This window comes from Mastigoproctus giganteus, chromosome 3 (genome assembly GCF_048544385.1).
Source record: "Mastigoproctus giganteus isolate SK-2022 chromosome 3, ASM4854438v1, whole genome shotgun sequence".
NCBI lineage: Eukaryota > Metazoa > Arthropoda > Arachnida > Uropygi > Thelyphonidae > Mastigoproctus > Mastigoproctus giganteus.
The window spans coordinates 246,418,656-246,439,796 of record NC_143577.1 but is presented as its reverse complement, the minus strand read 5'-3'; the positions used below and the strand labels follow the sequence as shown (position 1 = coordinate 246,439,796).

The following is a 21,141-nucleotide window of genomic DNA, read 5'->3' as shown; positions in this document are numbered from 1 at the left end:
CCTATATGCTATAGGACTCAGAGGTCGACTCCCAATGATCATAGAGAGTTACCTTAAAATTAGAACTTTTCAAGTGAGTTATCGTAATGCTGTTTCGCAAGCTCTTATCCAAAGAGAAGGTGTACCACAGGGATCGGTACTCAGCGCTACCCTCTTTGCTCTTAGGATAAACAATCTAGCGCAGAACATCTTGAGTAACGTAGAAATCTATCTTTATGCTGATGATCTTGCGATATCTTGCCATTCACAGAATATGCGTTCCATTGAACGACATTTGCAGCTTGCAATAAACAAAATAGTGTCGTGGGCTTCACGTAATGGTTACCGTCTATCAGCAACCAAAACTGCAGCCATTCACTTTTGTAAAAAACGCCAACTACATCCAGAACCTGAATTATCACTGGAAAAACAACCGATACCAATTACCAGCAATATCCGATTCTTGGGCATAACTCTTGACACTAAACTGACATTCCAGAACCACATACTACAAACTCGAACTGTCTGTATGAAAAAGCTGAATATACTTAAAGTCATCTCATCTATGACATGGGGAGCTGATCGCTATACTCTACTCCACCTATACCGGGCCTTAATCAGATCTCGATTAGATTATTGTGCTCCTGTTTATGACTCTGCCAGAAAGACACCGTTAGCCTGTCTCAACACAGTACAACATAGTGCGTTCAGGACTTCGCCGGTGCAAAGCTTATATATAGAGGCCAATGAACCTCCACTCCACCTTCGGAGAAAGATGCTGCTCCTCAATTATGCAGTTAAAATATATAGCCTTCCATCTCATCCTATCTGGTCATACCTCTATGATCCACAATGGGCAAACCTTTTCAGAAATAAGCCTCTTGAAAACAAACCTACAGGAATCCGTCTACGAGAACTGATTCAGCAGTGGAATATGCAGTTGACCAATTTACATCAAGACAGAGAAATGTACAGTCTCCATGGAAAGTGTGTATACCTTCGTGTGATGACTATTTCCGACGTTGGGGGAAACACTCCCTGAACAATCCAACCATTCAGAAACTACATGCAGCTCACTCTTTGGCAAATGCAGACACTTTGCAAATTTATACTGATGGCTCTAAAAATGACACAGCTGTGGGAGCTGCTGTGGTGCTACCAACATCAACAGTGTCTGTTTCATTACCACAAGAATGCAGCGTTTTCACTGCAGAACTCTATGCCATTAAGATGGGTTTGACCTTACTTGCTCATGTTTTCACTCCGAAGACTATTATCTATACAGACTCCTTGAGTGCAGTGACAGCCCTCTAAGGCAATTCTCGCTCTCCACATCCACTAATAAATCAAATAAGAACTCAGATATCCGAATTTCACAACAATAGGCAGACTGTCACATTCTGTTGGATTCCAGGGCACACTGGAATACCAGGAAATGAGAGTGCAGATAAAGCAGCAAGAAACCCCACTGATAATAACCACATCCGGATTCCTTACACAGACTACAAATCAATCATACGCCGAATTTGCAATGAAAAATGGCGAGAAATTTGGCATAATCAGGTAAATAACAAGTTACGAAATATAAAACAGAATCCACAGCTATGGAAATCTAGTTTCCGTTCAAACAGACATGAAGAGGTTGTGCTTGCCAGAGCACGTATAGGTCATACCCATCTTACACATCACTATTTATTGCGAGGAAATAATCCACCACTGTGCTTCCACTGTAATTCAACGCTAACCGTAAAACATATTCTTATAGAGTGCACTCACTATCAGTATGCCAGAAAGACATCATTCCAATCCCTATCAAATTTAAATGAACCTCTTCAAATTAGACATATGATTGGAGACAACTCCAATTTACCTGAGTTTTTCCACTATCTAAAACAGATTAATAAATTTATGCTCCTATAAACCCTTTTATTAATCCTTACTGTGTCTCTCGACAAGAACAGGCGCAATATGGCCAAAGTAGCTCTTGCGCCAAAAAAAAACTCAACAACAACAACAACATCGCAATGACTCCTAGCAATCTCTGAAATACCATGCGTCTTTTCCAGGCTCTGCTCATTTCAATAGAAGTAGTGCAAGAATCACTCTCACCTCTGCCAGCGGCTACTGTTAATCTATTGGCGCCTCCGTAGCCAGGTGGGCAGGAGCAGCAGTGTGTAGCACACGCTTTTTGATTAGCCTAGGATTCGAGCCTGTGACCACCAAATATGGAGGATATGTAAAGGTCAGGGAATAATGACCACCGCATATTCCCAGAGCAGTATGGCCTTAGTTGATAATGCTCCTAAAAACCAAACAACAACAACTGTTAATCTATTAGTCAGTGTATCCCCCAACCTAGTTTTCCAACCCATCTTACACTGCCTCGAAAGCATCAGCAAATATTCTTCCACATGTTCTGTTTAATGGAATCCCATCCGTGTAGAAGCAGTCTCTCCTGTTAACAAGCACAGAACAGGCTGAAAAAAATTCTACCCCTTGACCCTTGCGCAATCTCTCCAGGGCTGCATTGATTGACAAGGCTCTCATCATATACTCCCCCCATCGTGCCTGGGCAAGATTTCAGATAGTTTCAAATTCAATCCTAATTGGCGGTTTTTTTTCAACAGTGATCTGTACTTGTTAAGTAATTCCTCTGGTCTCCTACTCTTAATATCATTAGTGCCAACGTGTACAACAATATTCACCTTTTGTGCAGTTAAAAGGTGATATTTGCTCTACGATGTCATCAAACTTTGCCCCTGGCAGAGGTTGACATACACTGTTCCTGTTCCACCCAACATTTTTACACAATATGTTCCCCGTTTCCCTGACAATAGTCATCGACATCTACTAGTTCCTGTGGGACCAGCACATTCTGCCTTTGTTGTTGCCGCTGTGTTGCATGATGATCAAGTGCAAGCTCTGGCATTGATGTGGGCAGCTGAGAGCTTGATGGGTGCCTCAGTTTAGATCCTTCGAAGGCATCCACCATGTCCTTCAAGCTTTCATATAGGCCCATAACAATGCTCAGTTGTCGCCTGATTTCCTCACACTGCTTACATCGTGCGCACACAAATACATTTCCCTTGGCAATATCATGTTCCATACCTGATTGCTGTACAAACATTAAACAAGCAGTGCATTTTAAAAGGCTGTGATTCAGAGGGCAACTGCCTCCTCCTCAGTTCACCCCTGAGCCACAGCACTCCTATTAGCTTGAGCCTTTGCTGCTCTGATCTGAGTCACGATTTTGATTCAATTTCAATAAAATTTTAACCCCCAGGTGTCAAGCGATTTTGTGATCAAGTGTCTTTGCCGGTGAATTTGCGCTCTCTTGTATAAATAAAATTGTATTCTTTATTTACACTAGTAACAATCAATTAAATAAGCTTCAGGAAAGAAATCACTTTACTTGAACAGGAGGAAAAGTAATCTTCTTTCTTTTTTCCACCTTTTATTTGCATATTACTACTAACCCACTGCCACTTGGTCACAAAGGTGGCACTGCTCCTGCCTCCACGTGGCGGGACCGGTAAGCTGTAGGGGAAAAGGTCTCCCTTCCAGGGCAAAATGGAGCAAGAAGTCCATAAAACCCAGAAAAACACTGGGTGCACATAAGAAACCCTGACAAGGCAAGAACAAGAGGGGTCCAGTTCTGTCGCAGCAAAACGTCAAAAGACTGACGCAGGCAGAATCTGAACTCCAACTTTCTTGATTATACATTCAACTCAAGAACAACCAGTTGGAAAACTCTCCCCTTTCCTAGTGCAAAAATGCCTAGAAAGCATAATAGGTACTCCCAAGACAGTTCGTCGATTAAGATCAGGAGACCTACTGGTTGAAGTTGTCACTGCTAGACAGTCTTAACAACTAGAAAAATTACAATCGTTTGGTGGAATTTTGGTCACTATTTCGTTTCTCCGCACATTTCCTTGAACACGTCAAGAGGTGTCATCACTGAGTGGGACCTCATCAATTTGTCAGGTGAAGAACTCAAACAAGAATTACGAGGAGTCAACAATGTAAGGCGAATTCTCATGAAGAAGGATGTATTAGTTCCTACCTGGAATATAATCCTTATTTTTGATAATCCTAAACTGCCAACATTGATCAAAGCCGGTTACCTTAACTGCCGAGTTAAACCATACATGCCAAATCCATTACGCTGCTATAAGTGCCAGAAGTTTGGGCACTCACAGATGGTCTGCAAAGGAGCAGCTGCCTGTGCCACTTGTGGATCCACTGCACATATTACTAGTGACTGCACAACCACAACACATAACACGAAACTGTGTTAACTGTAAAGAAGCTACTAGAGACGGTCGTGTTCAAAGCCGCTAAGTGGATTTTTCTTATTTATTGATTTGAAATTATTGTTTTTCTAAAACTTTTGATTTAAATTTAGTAGTATAACATTATTTTGTGATTTTCTGATTAATTTGGTGTATTTATTCTTTACTCGGCCTTGTAATTGCATAAAAGTATCGGCAAAGGTTTCCACGTGTTTCAACTCCGCTACCGTTTGTAATTTTCCCGCCTTTGTGATACGATAGTTATATACCGTACTAGATAGCGTTAGTTGAACTTCGTTAGCAGTTAAATTGTATGTTTAAATAAATACATATAACGACATAGATTACAAACGTAATATAATTAATTATATTTAACATAATTAATAACATAACATAATTAATTATAATTAATTAATAAATTAATAGAATCATGACTCAGACCAGAGCAGCAAAGCAAAAGGCCCAAGCTAATGGAAGTGCTGTGGCTCAGAGCAGAACTGAGGGGGGCAGTTGTCCTCTGACTCACAGCCTTATAAAATGCAGTTTCCTTGCTGTTTGCAGAGCAATAGGGTACGGGACATGATACTGCCAAGGGGGATGTCTTTGAGTGTGTGTGCGATGCAAGGAGTGTATCGATATCAGGCAACAACTCGGTGTTCTTGTGGGCCTATGTGAAAGCTTGAAGGACAGGGTTGGATGCCCTCGAAGAAACTAAATTGAGGGGCCCATCAAGCTCTCAGCTGCCCACATCAACGCCAGAGCTTGCACTTGGGCATCGCGTGACACAGAGACAACCCCCCAAGGCAGAATGCGCTGGTCCCAAAGGAACTAGTAGTTGTTGGTGACTCTATTGTCAGGGAAACGGGGAACATGCTTTGTAAAAAAGATAGGTGGAACAGGACCAGGGTATGTCTGCCAGGGGCAAAGGTTGATGACGTTGTACAGCGAATATCATCTTTTAAGGGCACAAAAGGTGATATAGTTGTACACGTTGGCACTAATAATATTAAGAGTAGGAGACCGGCAGAATTACTTAACAAGTACAGGTCACTGTTGAACAAAAGCCGAGAATTAGGGTTGAATTTGAAAGTGTCTGCAATTCTGCCCAGACACGATAGGAGGGAGTATACGATGAGAACCTTGTCGATCAATTCAGCCCTGGAAAGATTGTGCAAGGCTCAAGGGGTAGAATTTTTTTCAGCCTGGACTGTACTTGTTAACAGGAGAGATTGCTTCTACAGGGATGGGATACACTTAAATAGAAAGGGTGCAAGAATATTTGCTGATTATATCGAGGCAGTGTTAGGTGGGTCGGAAAACTGCTAGATTGGGGGGAGACAAAGACCAATAGATTGACAGTAGCCACTGGCAGAGGTGAAAGAGATTCTTGCACTGCTTCTATTAGAATGAGCAGAAGCCTGAAAAACAAGATGCATGGTATTTCAGAGACTGCTGGGAGCCATTGCGGTACAAGTAAACACATGGGTTGTGTTAGGGTAGCTAAGAATAGAAACAGGTGCAGGTATACTTGCGTGTACACCAATGCTAGGAGTTTTTTAGTAAATAAATTTGATGAATTTGAGGTATTGCTCAAAACATCAAAGGCAGATATTGTTGGGATATCAGAGACGTGGTGTCACACAGATATAAGGGATGCAGAACTGCAATTTGGGGAGTACAACGTCTACAGAAAGGATAGACAGGATAGGAAGGGGTGAGGGGTTATGCTATTAGTTAAGAAACACACAAAAACCAAGGAAGTGAAGCCAGTCGACATTGCCGGACAGTGCAGTGTTGAGTCAGTTTGGTGTGACATAAGCATTGGGAGATCAAAATTGAGAGTAGGAGTGTGCTATAGGCCTAATGACTCTGATGAGTATAATAAGGAACTGTACAGGGAAATAGAATGGGCCAGTAAATCAGAGAGTCTTATAATGGGAGATTTTAATTTCCCAGATATTGACTGGAATTTGGGGCTGGTTACTCACACACTAGCAGGGCTTTTGTGGATTTATTGGATGATTATTTTCTACATCAGCATGTTCAGGAGGCAACTAGAGGGAGTAATACTCTTGATTTGATTATCAGCAGTGACTCTTCATGCATTAAGAATCTGCAGATAAATGAACCACTAGGTGGCAGTGATCACAGTGTGCTGAAGTGGGATTTACTCAAAGAGGTAACTACTATTAGGGGTAAAAGGAAGGGTTATTGCTTCCGTAAAGGTGACTACGATGGACTGAGACAGTATTTAAATTCTATACAGTGGGACCAACTGATGATGTTACCAACAGTAAATTCAAAATGGGAAGCATTCAAAGAACTTATCTTGGAAGCTACTAGGCTTTACATACCAACTAAGAAATATTGTTCAAGGTTTAGGCCAAAATGGATGTCAGATGAACTAATGAGGCATATGGCAGAGAAGAAAAATGCATGGGATACTTACAAAGTAACACATGACACAGAAGCCTATGATAGATATAAGTTGATATGCAACCAAGTTATAAAGGAGGTTAGGCAGGCGAAGGCAGATTACGAGAAATCCTTGGCAAGGGATGCAAAGAAAAACAGCAAAGAGTTCTTTACTTATGTAAACTCTAGAAGGAAGGGGATGAATCAGATTGGTCCACTTGATATTGATGGGTCAACTGTTGATGATCCTGCTCAGGTAGCTAACAAACTAAATGAACATTTTGCATCGACATTCACACATGAGGAGTTATTCAGCAAGGGAAATACCAGAGGTGTATTCAACTCTAGCAGTAAGCTACAGAATCTTGAAATAACTGAGAGTAAAGTGGAGGAGAAACTGTTGAAGATAAACACAAGAAAGGCAACCGGGGTGGATGGGATCTATCCAGTTATATTAAAGGAGGCAGCAAAGGAAGTAAGCAAACTCTTAGCCATAATTATGACAGCTTCCTTGGACTCAGGGGAGGTACCCATAGACTGGAAATGTGCAAATGTGACCCCAATTCACAAAGAATAATCAAAGGCTGACACAAGTAATTATAGACCTGTGAGCTTAACTTCTGTTCCAGGAAAATTAATGGAGGTACTGGTTAAAGAAGCACTGCAGTATCATATAGACAAGGCTTCAGTTATAGCTCAGACACAGCATGGTTTTGTTAAGGGGAAGTCTTGCCTGACCAACTTGATTGGATACTATGATGCAGTCACAAAAGAACTGGATGCAGGGAATAACTTTGATATTATATACTTGGATCTTAGAAAGGCTTTTGATACTGTTGCATATGGAAGACTGCTACACATATTGGAGCAGTGTGACATTGGAGGCAAATTGCTGCTATGGATAAAGGGGTGGTTGAGGGGGAGAAGACAGAGAGTGGTAATCAATGGACACTGCTCATCGTGGACTAATGTTATTAGTGGAGTCGCTCAGTGTTGGATCCATTATTGTTTTCTGTATTTATAAATGATATTGATGATGGTATATCAAGCTTAATGTCCAAGTTTGCAGATGATACAAAGGTTGGCAGGGTTGTCAAGGACACTACTGACACTATGCTGCTGCAACAGGATCTGGAAAGGTTGAGCAGATGGGCTGAGAGGTGGCAAATGAAGTTTAACATTGACAAATGTAAAGTACTACACATGGGAAACAGCAACCCCAGAACAACGTATCAACTCTGTGGTACTACACTGACAGTGGTAGAGAATGAAAGGGACTTGGGGGTTGTTGTGCAGGCAGATATGAAGTTCTCTGAGCAGTGCAGACGGGCTGCAAGAGTAGCTCATGGAGTATTGTCAATGATATACAGGAATTTTTCCAGCAGGGATAAGGAGGTGATTATTCCATTGTATAAGGCAATGGTCAGGCCACACCTAGAGTACTGTATACAGGTCTGGAGGACCCATTTCAAGAAGGATGTAGAGCTGCTGGAACGAGTACAGAGAAGGGCAACAAGATTAGTGAATGGAACAAAGGGGTGCTCTTACGAAGAAAGGCTTAAGTTTTGCAAATTACAGTGTCTGGAGACTAGGCACCAGCGAGGTGATCTGATAGAGGTGTATAAAGCCTTGAATGGTTTAAGCATGCTCAATGCTGATGGGATTCTTCCTCTAGCTCAGAAAAATCACCTGAGAGGGCATAAATTCAAATTGAGGAAAGACAGATGTAGGATAGACGTGCGGAAATTTGCCTTTAGCCAGCAGGTGGTTGGTTGGTTGGTGGAACAGACTTCCATCCCTTGTGGTGGAGGTTGATAGCCTAAATAAGTTTAAGGCTCAGCTGGACAGGTATTTTGAACGAACAGAGGGGTGAAGTGGAAGTGGTTTTTTTTTTTTTTTTTTGGCTGATGCTGCATAAGCTTGCTTTCTTGCATCAAATGCCTCTACTAATGCTAATGCTAAGCTCATCCAGCGTATTCAAAGGAGTGTCCCCTTTGGAAATGCGAAAAAAAGATACAGCGATACAAAACTGAACATAATGTAACCTACCAAGAAGTTAAAAAAATCCTTACCAGTTCCAAATGCTAACAAGCCAACTTATGCCCAAATAACCAAAAATGACATATCAATTGCTACCGAAACAGAGGTAACCATACCACCAACAAAGTCACTAGCCGGATGGGCAAGGTCAATATTGTCTCCAGTACCAACATCCCAAATAAAAAGCAAATAAAGCAAAGCAATAAATACCGATCACAATACAACCAGATGCCACCCAACAGCAGAATACTACACTATCTACCACTCCGAGCCAAACCAAACAGACTACATGGATTCAGAAGATAATTCAAACCAAGATGGACAGGTTTTAGAACTGTTTACTGAAGAGGAGATGGATACAGTGAAACCTTATTTCCCTTAAAGAATGGAAAAGGTAAACTTGAGCGATCTAAACCTTCTGCACCTCGAAAACAAATCGAGGGCCTTACCAAACCCAAATAATGCATACTTTCTTACAGTGGAACTGTAGATGCTATCGTAGTAATTTGGCTGACATCCCAAATCTCCTTTCGCAATATGATCCTATTGCCTTCTGTCTACAAGAAACCAATCTAACACCAAATATAATTGTTTCCCTTTGAAAATACATAATGCATCGGCAAGATCGTGTTGCACACATCTGAACAATCTTGCACGTGGAGGAGTAGTGCTGATCATTAACTCCCAGATACCTTCAAAACCAATCCCCCTAAAGACAAATCTTGAAGCAGTTGCTGCACGAATCAATGTTAATTTTGATTTAATCATAGTCTCATTATACATACCACCTAACCAAAACATAAGCTATGCTGAATTAGAAGAACTAGTGATCCAGCTTCCCAAACCCTACTGTATCCTAGGAGATCTGAACAGTTACCATCCGCTACGGGGAAACCATAACCTGGACAAGCGTGAACAAACTATCGAAAAATTACTCGATCAACACAATCTGATAACTCTCAATAATGGAACGCACACTTATACGCATCTTCCTACAGGATCTACCTCAGCTATTGATGTCTCTTTATGCTCAGCGACCATATAACCTATGTTCGAATGGACTATTCACAGCAACCCACTGGGCAGTGATCATTACCCTGTGATATGCTGCATTGATACAAGCGTTCCCCATCTTTTTTACCGAATTCCTAAATGGATATTCTCCAAACCTGAATGGGATGTGAAGATGCTACACTAGAAGTAAAGCAGGTCCAACAAACACCCATAAACTTGGCAGTAGAACATATATCTAACAAAATACTGCAAGCAGCGGACAAAGCAATGCTGAAACGATCCACTAAAATATCGGCCCACTATAAAGTGTGGTGGAATGATGAATGTAGTTCCGCAAAAAAAAAAGAACAGAGCATGGAACATTTTCAGAAAGTTCCCAACAACAGAAAACCTCATCTGCTTTAAAAAGGCAAGGGCAAAAGCAAAACGAGTTAGGCAGACCAGCAAAAGGAAAGCATGGAGGCGTTTTGCTTCCACAATTACAAAAACGACAAAAACCCAAACAATTTGGGCCAAAATACAGCGTATGGATGCAAATCATCCAAGTGTCAACTGTCCCATGCTCAATGTAAATGGCTCTGATATTACAAAACCAGAGGAGATTGCAAACACTCTAGGTAGATCTTTCATAGAAATCTCAGCTGTGACATACTCGCCACAATTCCAGACACACAAAGCACAAGCTGAAAACACTCAATTAATTTTGAATCAACGTCCAGTGCTTGTACAATCTCCCTTTCACAATGTCAGAATTACATCATGCTCCAGATGGACTATGTTACATCATGATAGCAAAACTTACTGAACCCGCACTCAAGACACCATTACTGCTCTACAATAGAATATTCAAAGAAAACACTTTCCCTGACAAATGGCGGCATGCTTATGTTTTGTCATTTACAAAACCTGGAAAAGATCCTACAAATCCACAGCATTATCGACTTGTTGCACTCACCAGTTGTATATGCAAGGTAATGGAAAAAATTATCAACGCCTGACTATCCTGGTTTCTAGCTTGAAATAACCTTATGAATCCAGTGCAGTGTGCCTTTCGTGAAGGCAGATCCACTCTTGACCTTTTGATTAAGACAGAAATAAACATCCGTGATGCCTTCGTATGCAAAGAACATCTTGCAATGGTCCTATTTGACATTGAAAAAGCGTTTTACACTGCTTGGAGATATGGTATAATGCGAAATCTATACGATCTGGGATTACGCGGATACCTACCACAGTTTATAAGAAACTTCCTACAACAGTGCTCATTTCAAGTTCAATTTCACAACCACTTATCTTCAAAGTTCATACAGGAAGAAGGGGTACCACAGGGATCAGTGCTAAGTGCTACCCTCTTTAATATAAAAATGAATTCAATAACACAGGACCTGCCACAAACAATATCCACTATCCTGTATGCCAATGACTTTAGTATCGCCTGCCATTCGCCTAATATGCAAATGGTAGAGCTGAAATGTGCCATCAACAAAATAGCAGAATGGGCCCTAAACAATGGTTTTCGCCTCTCAATTGAAAAGACTGTCGGTATACACTTTTGCAGTAAGTGTAATCTATATCCACACCCAGAACTTCGACTAGAAAATCAAATCATACCAGTGGTCCTTAGTGTCTGCTTTCTTGGTGTGATATTTGACCAAAAACTCACCTTCCTAGACCATATAAAAACGCTCAGGATTACCTGTCTTAAAAAGTGAAATATCTTAAGAGTTCTATCAGGCACGACATGGTGAGCTGACCAATACACTATTACAGTTGTACCATGTACTAATATTTTATATCAGTTAATGAAATTTTAACCTCTAGACTATGGTTCTATAGTTTATAGCTCTGCTAGACCAAGTGCTTTATGCTGGCTTGATCCTGTGCACCACAGTGCTCTTCGTCTTGCACTGGGGGAGTTGTTGTTGTTATTTGGTTTTTAGGAGCATTAGCAACTATGGCCATATTGCTCCGGGGATATGCGGTGGTCATTCCCCGACATTTCCGCATCCTCCGTATTTGGTGGTCACGGGCTCGAACCCCGGTCTAATCAAGAAGCGTGTGCTACGCGCTGCTGCTCCTGACCGCAAGGCTATGGAGGTGCCCCGCATTGAGGGCATACTGTGCATCACCTGTCCACACTATATGCTGAAGCACATGAAACCTCCCTGCAGCTATGCAGACAAATGCTTTTATTACACTATGCAGCAAAACTCAAAGGGCATCCAAACCATCCCACTTGAAACGGACTTTTCTCTCCTAAATGGGAAAACCTATACTGAGCCTATCCATCAATAAATCGACCAAAACAGGATACGTCTTTCCTCATTGCAGGCTGATTGGCAAATTGACTTTAGTAAGATACAGCCTACTGCCTCTCATACAGTCCCACCTTGGACATACTATATACCACTGTGCGACTTTTCATTGACAGCCTGGGGAAAACACACCTTATCCCAACAGAACATACTGCAAATGTATGCCGCACTGAGAACCCAGCATGGCCAGTACACACCAATTTAGGCGTATGTAATTGCGTATGATAATACTATCCCACGCAATTACATATGAGTCCAATCTGATTTGTCCTTCTCTTCTTTGCATTTATATATGTGAAGAATTCCTTAACTGCACTCTTTCCCAGACTCAGTAAAGATACTATAGTGAAAATTATACTTTGCTTAATAAAATGCCTTTCTCCTTCAGAAAATGATGAATAATTCATCCTTGGAAGACCAGCATGGAACAGGACATCAGATAAACTTGAGTTGGCAATTAATGAAATACTTTTAACTATTTCTGCTAAAAAAGTTCAAAGCATAGAAAATATGGACTGAGATCATCTATGATTGTCTCAGCACAATAGCGCCATCCAGTATAGAATCAGAAAGGACGTTTTCTGCCCTAATCAAATGTATACCAAAATTAGATCCAGTTTAATTGATCATACTATTCATTGTTTATGTTTCTTAAGAGCTCACTTTATTTGGACAGGCGGTGTGGATGCTTAAACATAACTAAACTTTGCAGTAACAATATGTATTTTTTTGTTTATAGAATAACTGTATTTTTAATGATTTTTTTTCCGAATATTTATTATTGCAATAAAAGTATATTTAAAACCTGAATTCAAGTAATTACAGTAGTTGTTTTTTCCTTGCTTTATTGCACCTAATCATAAATTAAAATCCTAAGCATAAATTATCATCAAAATTTATTGAGAAAAATGTTTGTTTTTGGAATACCAGTTAAGGATTTGACCGATATTGTAAGCTCTGCACTAGAGGATAACCGCCTCCATAATAGGATGAATACATGCTCCTTTATTATGGTTAAAAGCAGCATGGCAACCTGATATGTAGAGTGATTCTAGCCACAATCGTTGATGTAATTTCATGAATGGTCAATGACTTCAATGTCTCGGCGTGGGTCAAGATCATGCTGAGATGACCAGTAATGCTCTGTGACTGCCGAGTACTCTGAATCAGCAGACCAGATTGCTCTCTCATGCTCTAAGATCTGGTCTAAGAGCCTTCTGCTAGATTCCCCAATGTAACAACTACCGCATTCATGGCAGGAAATAGTAGTAGTAGTAGTAGTAGTGGCACTTGATGCAAGAAAGCAGTGTAGGAGCTTATGCAGCATCAGCCACAAAAAAAAAAAAAAAAAATCACACCATACCCTCCAATTGCCTGTCCAGTTCCTCCTTAAATTTATTTAACCTATCAACTTCCACAACGACAGATGGAAGTTTGTTCCAGCAATTAACAACCCGCTGGCTAAAGGCAAATTTCCGCACATCTATTCTACATCTATCCTTTCTTAATTTGAACTTATGTCCCCGTAGGTTCGTATTCTGAACAAGTGGGAGGATCCCATCAGAATTCAGCGTGCTCAACCCATTCAAGGCCTTATAGACCTCAATCAGATCACCGCGCAGGTGCCTAGTCTCCAGCCACTGCAATTTGCAGAACTTAAGCCTCTCTTGGTAAGAGGATCCCTTCATTCCCTCACCAATCGTGTTGCTCTTCTCTGTACACGCTCAAGCAAATCTACATCCTTCCTAAAATGAGGCCTCCAGACCTGTACGCAGTACTCAAGACGTGGCCTGACCATTGCCTTATACAGAGGGACAATCACCTCCTTTTCCCTGCTAGCAAAATTCCTATATATCATTGACAAAACCCCATGACCTGCCCTAGCAGCCTGTCTACATTGCTCAGAAAACTTCATATCTGACTGCACAATTACTCCCAGGTCTTTTTCATTTTCTACCACCTTAAGTGTAGTACCACACAGTTGGTACGTTTCTCTGGGGTTACTTCTACCCATATGCAGTACTTTGCATTTGTCAAGGTTAAACTTCAGTTGCCACTTCTTAGCCCATCTGCCCAAATTATCTAGATCCTGTTGCAGTAGCACACTGCCATTACTGTCATTAACAACCCTGCCAACCTTCGTGTCATCTGCAAACTTCGACATTAAGCCTGATATACCTTCATCAATATCATTGATAAATATACAAAACAACACCGAAATGCAATACACCGAGCTGCTCTGTAACAAGGGGATCAGTGTTTTTACCCTTGAGAGGAGGGATCGCAGTTTTCTGCCATGTAGTTGTAAACATTTTATCCGGTGGGTGCGTATGATTTTAGAGAGGCGCTGCGACATGCCGGGATAATAGGGGATAGAGGCAGTCGAGATTGTGTTATCATTGTTGGAAGCCCTAGGGTGTACTGTGAGCTCACGGGGCTGCAGATCACAATTTTATCTTTAAGAATAGTCTTCTCCATAGGTGAAGTATTACTTATTCGACTTAGTGCAATACCATGGTAACTCGTTGGAAATGTATTCACAATATGAAATATAATTAAAACGGTGCATTTAAAGTACTTTGGTAGTATAAAAGATGTGTGTGTGCATTAACCCATTCATAAGTAAACTCCTTCATACTCTGAGGCTTCAGCCAAGAGATGTCTTTTAGACTAAACCATTGCATACCTTCAGGCATCTCTCATATTGTGGAGTTATACTTCATAACTGGGTTGTCACTATTGCAACACTAGGGTACTTACCCAACTACTGAAGAGGGGCCAGAACATTTTGAAATGGTCATGGGGAAGGGGATGTGCGATACTGTTTAGAGTTTTCAAGAATGGGTAATAACAGTATTCCCTACTGGGAAAATGTTTCCTATTTGAGGAGTTCATGAGTTTAAGTGGTGTGAGTTGGAGTTACTGTCCCTTTCATTCTTCTACATCATTTCTTTTTGTCTTCTGCTTCTACTGTTACTTTCCCTCTTACTTTTTGCTTTTCTGAGTCTTATAAGGACAACTGGATAATAGAGATATTATCCCACATATAAAAAAATAGCCTTGAAATGATGCCATTTGGATGGTGGTATCAGCCGAGAATAAGTAACAATAGTTTTGTCCCTAAGTGAAATGCTACTTATTGAAGGTAGTAGTGCAGTAGCAACTCGTGAAAGTATTCACAATATGGGATATAATTGAAACGATGCATTAAAAACTACCTTGGTAGTATAAATGATGTGTGTGTGTGCATTAACCTATGCATAAGTAAACTCCTTCAATAGATAAGCTTGATAGAAATAAAGAAGCTTGTATGACTTCAGCCTTATTTGAGCTTTTGATTTGGATTGTGATTAAGGATACAACAAAAAAATGCTGCTTTTGGAGAATTGAATGGCAGTTGTTGAATAGAATTTACACTGTATAAAATATATATTTTATATAATGTGTGCATTACCTATGAAACTGAAACAGCATTTAGTGTAACTGGAGTTATAATTATTTGTAATGTATGTGCATTTTATATCAGTTAATGAAATTTTAATATTCAATTTTTATTAATTTCAGTGTAAATTAAAAAAAGAAAAGCTAACCTTGGTTTTAATGCCAAAATATTGCAGTTCCCTCAGTAATGCTATAACTGAATTGGATTGTATTAATAATATTAATGTTTAATAACAAAGTTTGCTGATGATACAAAGGTGGGCAGCATTGTTAATGGCAGTAATCAGGGTACATACCCCGGGGGCTCACATCTGGTGAGTATGGGCTTGGCACACCCAGCGCCCTGAGCTGGACATCAGTATTCTTCTCTTCTTGGTGATTCCCTTCTACTTTTGACTCTCTCTCTCTCTCTCTCTCAGGATAACTCGAATTTTTTTTGGCTGGTGCAGCATAAGCCTCAGGCTTCCTTGCACCACAGGATCTAGAAAGGTTGAGCAGATGGGCTGAGAGGTGGCAAATGAAGTTTTAACATTGACAAATGTAAAGTACTACATATGGGAAACAGCAACCCCAGAACAATGTATCAACTCTGTGGTACTACCTGACAGTGGTAGAGAATGAAAAGGACCTGGGGGTAATTGTGCAGGCAGATATGAAGTTCTCTGAGCAGTGCAGACGGGCTGCAAGAGTAGCTCATGGTGTCTTGTCAATGATATACAGGAATTTTTCTAGCAGGGATAAGGAGGTGATTATTCCCTTGTATAAGGCAATGGTCAGGCCACACCTTGAGTACTGTATACAGATCTGGAGGCCTCATTTCAAGAAGGATGCAGTGCTGCTGGAATGAGTACAGAGAAGGGCACAAGATTAATGAATGGAACAAAGAGGTGCTCTTACGAAGAAAGGCTTAAGTTTTGCAAATTACAGTGCCTGGAGACTAGGCACCGGCGAGAAATAAATTCAGATTGAGGAAAGATGGATGTGCAGAAATTTGCCTTTAGCCAGCGGGTAGTTGGTTGGTGGAACAGACTTCCATCCCTTGTTTTGGAAGTTGATAGCCTAAATAAATTTAAGGCTCAGCTGGACAGGTATTTCGAACGAATGGAGAGGTGAAATGGAAGTGTTTTTTTTTTTTTTTTTTTTCTTTTTTTTTTTCTTCTTTTTTTTCTTTTGGCTGATGCTACATAAGCTTGCTTTCTTGCATCATATGCCTCTACTAATGCTAATGCTAATATAGCTAATAATAATAATAATACTTTAGATGTTTTTTTGCATTCATGTTTTTATGATATTTTTCCAAGCCAAAGAAATGATTTCAGGATTATCCTAGCAATGTACAATGTTTTATGCATTTTAGTTTAAAAATTTTTTGCAATTTGAAAATTTCTATGAAGTTTCACCAGGCCATACAGTTGTTATTACCTTACTCTGGGATATTTTATTGTCCTTGTGTTTGTTTATTCAAAATACCTGTTAAGTCAGTTTTACGATGATACCGGTGACTAACAGGGAAAGAGGTCAAAAGTCTCAGTTTCATACGTACATAAATAATTGAACTATTTTCATAAGTCATTTTCTGATTTTTAGGACCAATTAAATGAATGGGCCAATATGACAGGATTTCTTTGTTCTATGGGAGGAGTTTGCTTACAGAGAAAGTCTCCATCTAGATCAAGGTATGTTTAGCCTGTATCTTTATTGAGTGACAGAATCATACATAACAGAATTGGCCCTATTGATTATTACAGTTTTCTTAATTTATTCAGAATGTTTTTGTTGGGTAAGAAGAAATGAAAAATTGTCATAGCTAGCAGTTATTCATCTTGTAAATGAAAATATTATTACAGCTACTCCCCGACTTACGTAAGGGTTGCATTCCCCAGAACACTATGTAAGTTGGAATTTCTCTAAATGCTTATGCAGCACTCACAAATTTGATTTTTTTTTTTTTTTTTTTTTATGAAAACCCCAAACACGAAAGGTATCAAAACCTGTCGTACTTAGTACCGTGCATGGGTTGAAGCAGAAGTATGGGGGGAGGGAGTTGCCGGATTTTGAAGCAAAAAAGAAATGTTCGATGAACATGTAAATAGAATTATTTATTCAATTTTTTTTATCTCGTGTGCAGGAAAAATTACAAAAGTGTAAAAAATTACAAATATTTAAAAATTATAAAATTACAAAAAGAGAAAGGAGACAGGCATCAGAAAGTTTTATCTTTCACGCATCATTGCCAGAATTAACTCTCCAGCTGATAAGCATGCCGCTGCAGAAGTTGAGGGCTGTGGAGATTTAGAAGGAGTTTTTTCCAACACATCACAAAATTTCTCTGCAGCTGCAGAATCGGCACTGGCAACTTCACTGTGTACTTTAATGTTTTGGAAATCAGCGCGATGATTCAACCTATTAAATCACCCGTTACTTTCCACAAATTTGGCTTGGAGTTCACTGTACTTATGCTTAATTTTGTCATAAATATTTCTTTCTTTTGCTTGAATGGCTATTGGACTCAGGGGTACTCACTACTGGATCTGATTTTCCATCCATATTATTAATAGCTTTTCTATCTTCAATATAGCACCTGAAAGCTGTTTTGTGATCACTGTTGACCTTAAATACGTTGATCCTTTTAACATGTTCTTTTATACATGTACTCTCCCTTAAAATAGTATTCACTGTTGAAGCAGCAAGACTTAATTCTGTGCCATAGGCGACAAACTTTGTCCTGATTCGTATTCTTAATTAATCATCTTCATTTCTAAATCAGTTTTGTTTTGTTTCCTAGCACTTGCACTTTCCATTGGTCCCTTTCTTTTCACCATTGTAATAAGCAAATAGGAATGAAGAGAAGATTCTGAAAATTTATTTGTTTTTTATATGATTGAAGATTTCTGTGAAGGGGAACTCATTTCACCATAATGCCATAACATAAAAACCCACAGAATTCCAGGTATCGGTATTATCGCAAATGCAATAAGATTGAGTTTACTACCTGTTTATATGCGCTAACAGAAAAGTCCGATAAACCGTAAAGTGCAAATTGTTTTTATTGTTTTATGGTAGTGACCTCCAGAAATGTGCTTTAGAAAAATCGCACAAATTCTTTCAAAATTGATTCTTATAATGGAAAAGATGATAATGATGAAAGTGTAGTTCAATTTCAGTTATAAAAATGACCTTTTAGAGAGATAAATAGCTTAGTTATATAGTGAAAATTTCAACTTCCAAAACCTTGGAAGTTTTTGAATGAATTACCAAAAAAAAAACAATGTGTTATTGGGTTCACATTAAGATATTTTCATAATACCTCCATTTATTCCTATGGGATGCAAAATACAATTCCACAATTTTTTTTAAGTTTGCACTGGCTGGCAAAAACTTACGTAAAGTCGAATTTCCATAAGTCAAGTATTGCATAAGCTGGGGAGTGGCTGTGTATATTTTCTGTAAACTGAATATTATTCTCAGAATAATAAATAATAGATTGAAACAGAATAACCTCTTTAAATTTAAGGCTTAAACTTCTCTTTTTTTTCTTCTCTGGTAAAAGAAGCAATATTCTTTTTGTAAAAGTGTTACCAGTTTAACTTAAACATTTCCTTTTGTTTATTAATGATTTTCCATCAATAGTAAATATCTTGTTTGGTGCTGATTTAACACTATGCAGTTTTTTTGTTTGTAATATAAAACTGTGTAGAACTGCATACAAATGCACTTAATCTAAATCTTCAAGATTTAGAACTTCAGGTAGTAAACCCTGATTAATATCATTAACTACAATTCTCACCTTTGTAACCTTTGTTTACACTTTAAACATGAAAGAAGTACTTCAGTGTCATTAATAAATATTAAAAAGAGTGAGGGGGGCCAGACACCAGACACTTTTACCCCACTCTTAACGTTAGCATTAGTACAGGCACATGGTGCAAGAAAGGAAGCTCAAAAATCATCAGCCAAAAAAAACACCACTCTTCTCATTTCAACCATCCACTCTCTCCAAATGGTTGTCTAGTTCTGCCTTGAATCTGTTTAAGCTATCAACTTCTACAATGACAGATGGAACTTTGTTCCAGCAGTCAACCACCTGCTGGCTAAAGGCAAACTTCTGCACATCTATCCTGCAACTGTCTTTCCTCAGTTTGAATCTATGCCTCCTCAGGTTCTTAATCTGAGCAAGAGGAAGAATCCCATCACCATTCAGTTTGCTCAACCCATTCAAGGCCTTATATAACTCAATCAGATCACCTCGCAGGTGCTTACTCTTCAGACACTGTAATTTGCAAAACTTAAGCCTTTCTTCATAAGAGCAACCCTTTGTTCTATTCATCAATCTTGTTGCCCTTCTCTGTACTTGTTCCAGCAGCTCTACATCCTTCTTAAAATGAGGCCTCCAGTCCTGTATACTCAAGGTATGGCCTGACAACTGCCTTATCCAAGGGGATAATCACCTCCTTATCCCTGATAGAAAAATTCCTGTATATCATTGACAAGATGCCATGAGCTACTCTTGCAGAACGTCTGCACTGCACTCAGAAAACTTCATATCTGCCTGCACAATTACCCAGGTCCTTTTCATTCTCTACTACTGTCAATAGAGTACCACACAGTTGATACGTTACTCTGGGGTTTCTGCTTCCCATATGCAGTACTTTACATTTGTCAATGTTAAATTTCAGTTGCCATCTCTCAGCCCATATGCTCAACTTTTCTAGATTCTGTTGCAGAAGAGTAATGTCATTAGTGTCATTAAAACAACCCTGCTGACCTTCGTATCGTCTGCAAACTTGGACATTCCTTAATATCATTAATAAATACAGAAAACAACAATGGACCCAACACTGAACCCTGAGGGACTCTACTAATAACATTAGTCTATGAAGAGCAGTGTCCATTGATTACCACTTTGTCTTCTCTCACTCAACCATCCCTTTACCTGTATCAGCAATTTGCCTCCAATGCCACACTGCTCCAATTTGTGCAGCAGTCTTCCATGTGCAACAGTATCAAAAACCTTTCTAATCTCCAAATATATAATATCAAAATTATTCCCTGCATCCAGTTCCTTTGTGACCACATCATAGTATCCAATCAGAATGGTCAGACAGCCCATCATCAGCCCATGAAGAGCCATGGTCAAGTATTATGAAGTCACTGTTATTCCGTGATAATTACTTTTATAAAAAGCATCATACTGCCCCTTGATTATCCATGCAGTGTTTGGTGATTAGGATTTCCAGGCAAGTAGGAGAAAGCAGATGATGTTATGGGGGGGGGGGGTTTCCTCAGGGAAAAAAGTCATTTTTTCCCTGAGGTGACCTTTTATGTAAAGCAGAAACCTGCTTGGTTCTCTTTAGACTTATATACATCCTTCCTCTTAACGGGACATGGATCTCTTAACGAAAAACTATGTCATTTTGGTCTTTCTAGAATGGAAGCTTGTCAATGCGGGGAAAATGAAAATTGGAGCCACATTTTATTTGAATGTCTGCTGTATAATGACTTTAGAGATGTTCTTCGTTCATCAGTTTCTACACTCTCTCATGGGCATGAAACTTTGCTGGCGGGAGACAAGAATTCTTATGTTGCTCTTTAGCAGTTTGCATCTGATGTTTTCACAAGAAGAAGAATTAGTTATACGGCTACGA

At 39.5% G+C, this 21,141-nt stretch overlaps 1 protein-coding gene across 1 annotated transcript in view; it reads left to right on the top strand.

Moving 5' to 3' along the window:
- The window catches only part of Nf1 (neurofibromin 1), a 1,111,953-nt gene that overhangs the window by 495,271 nt on the left and 595,541 nt on the right, over positions 1-21,141 (top strand). The window contains exon 20 of the mRNA XM_090369763.1: positions 17,084-17,172. Coding sequence (XP_090225889.1) covers positions 17,084-17,172 — 89 coding nt within the window. The remainder of the gene's footprint in view (positions 1-17,083; positions 17,173-21,141) is intronic.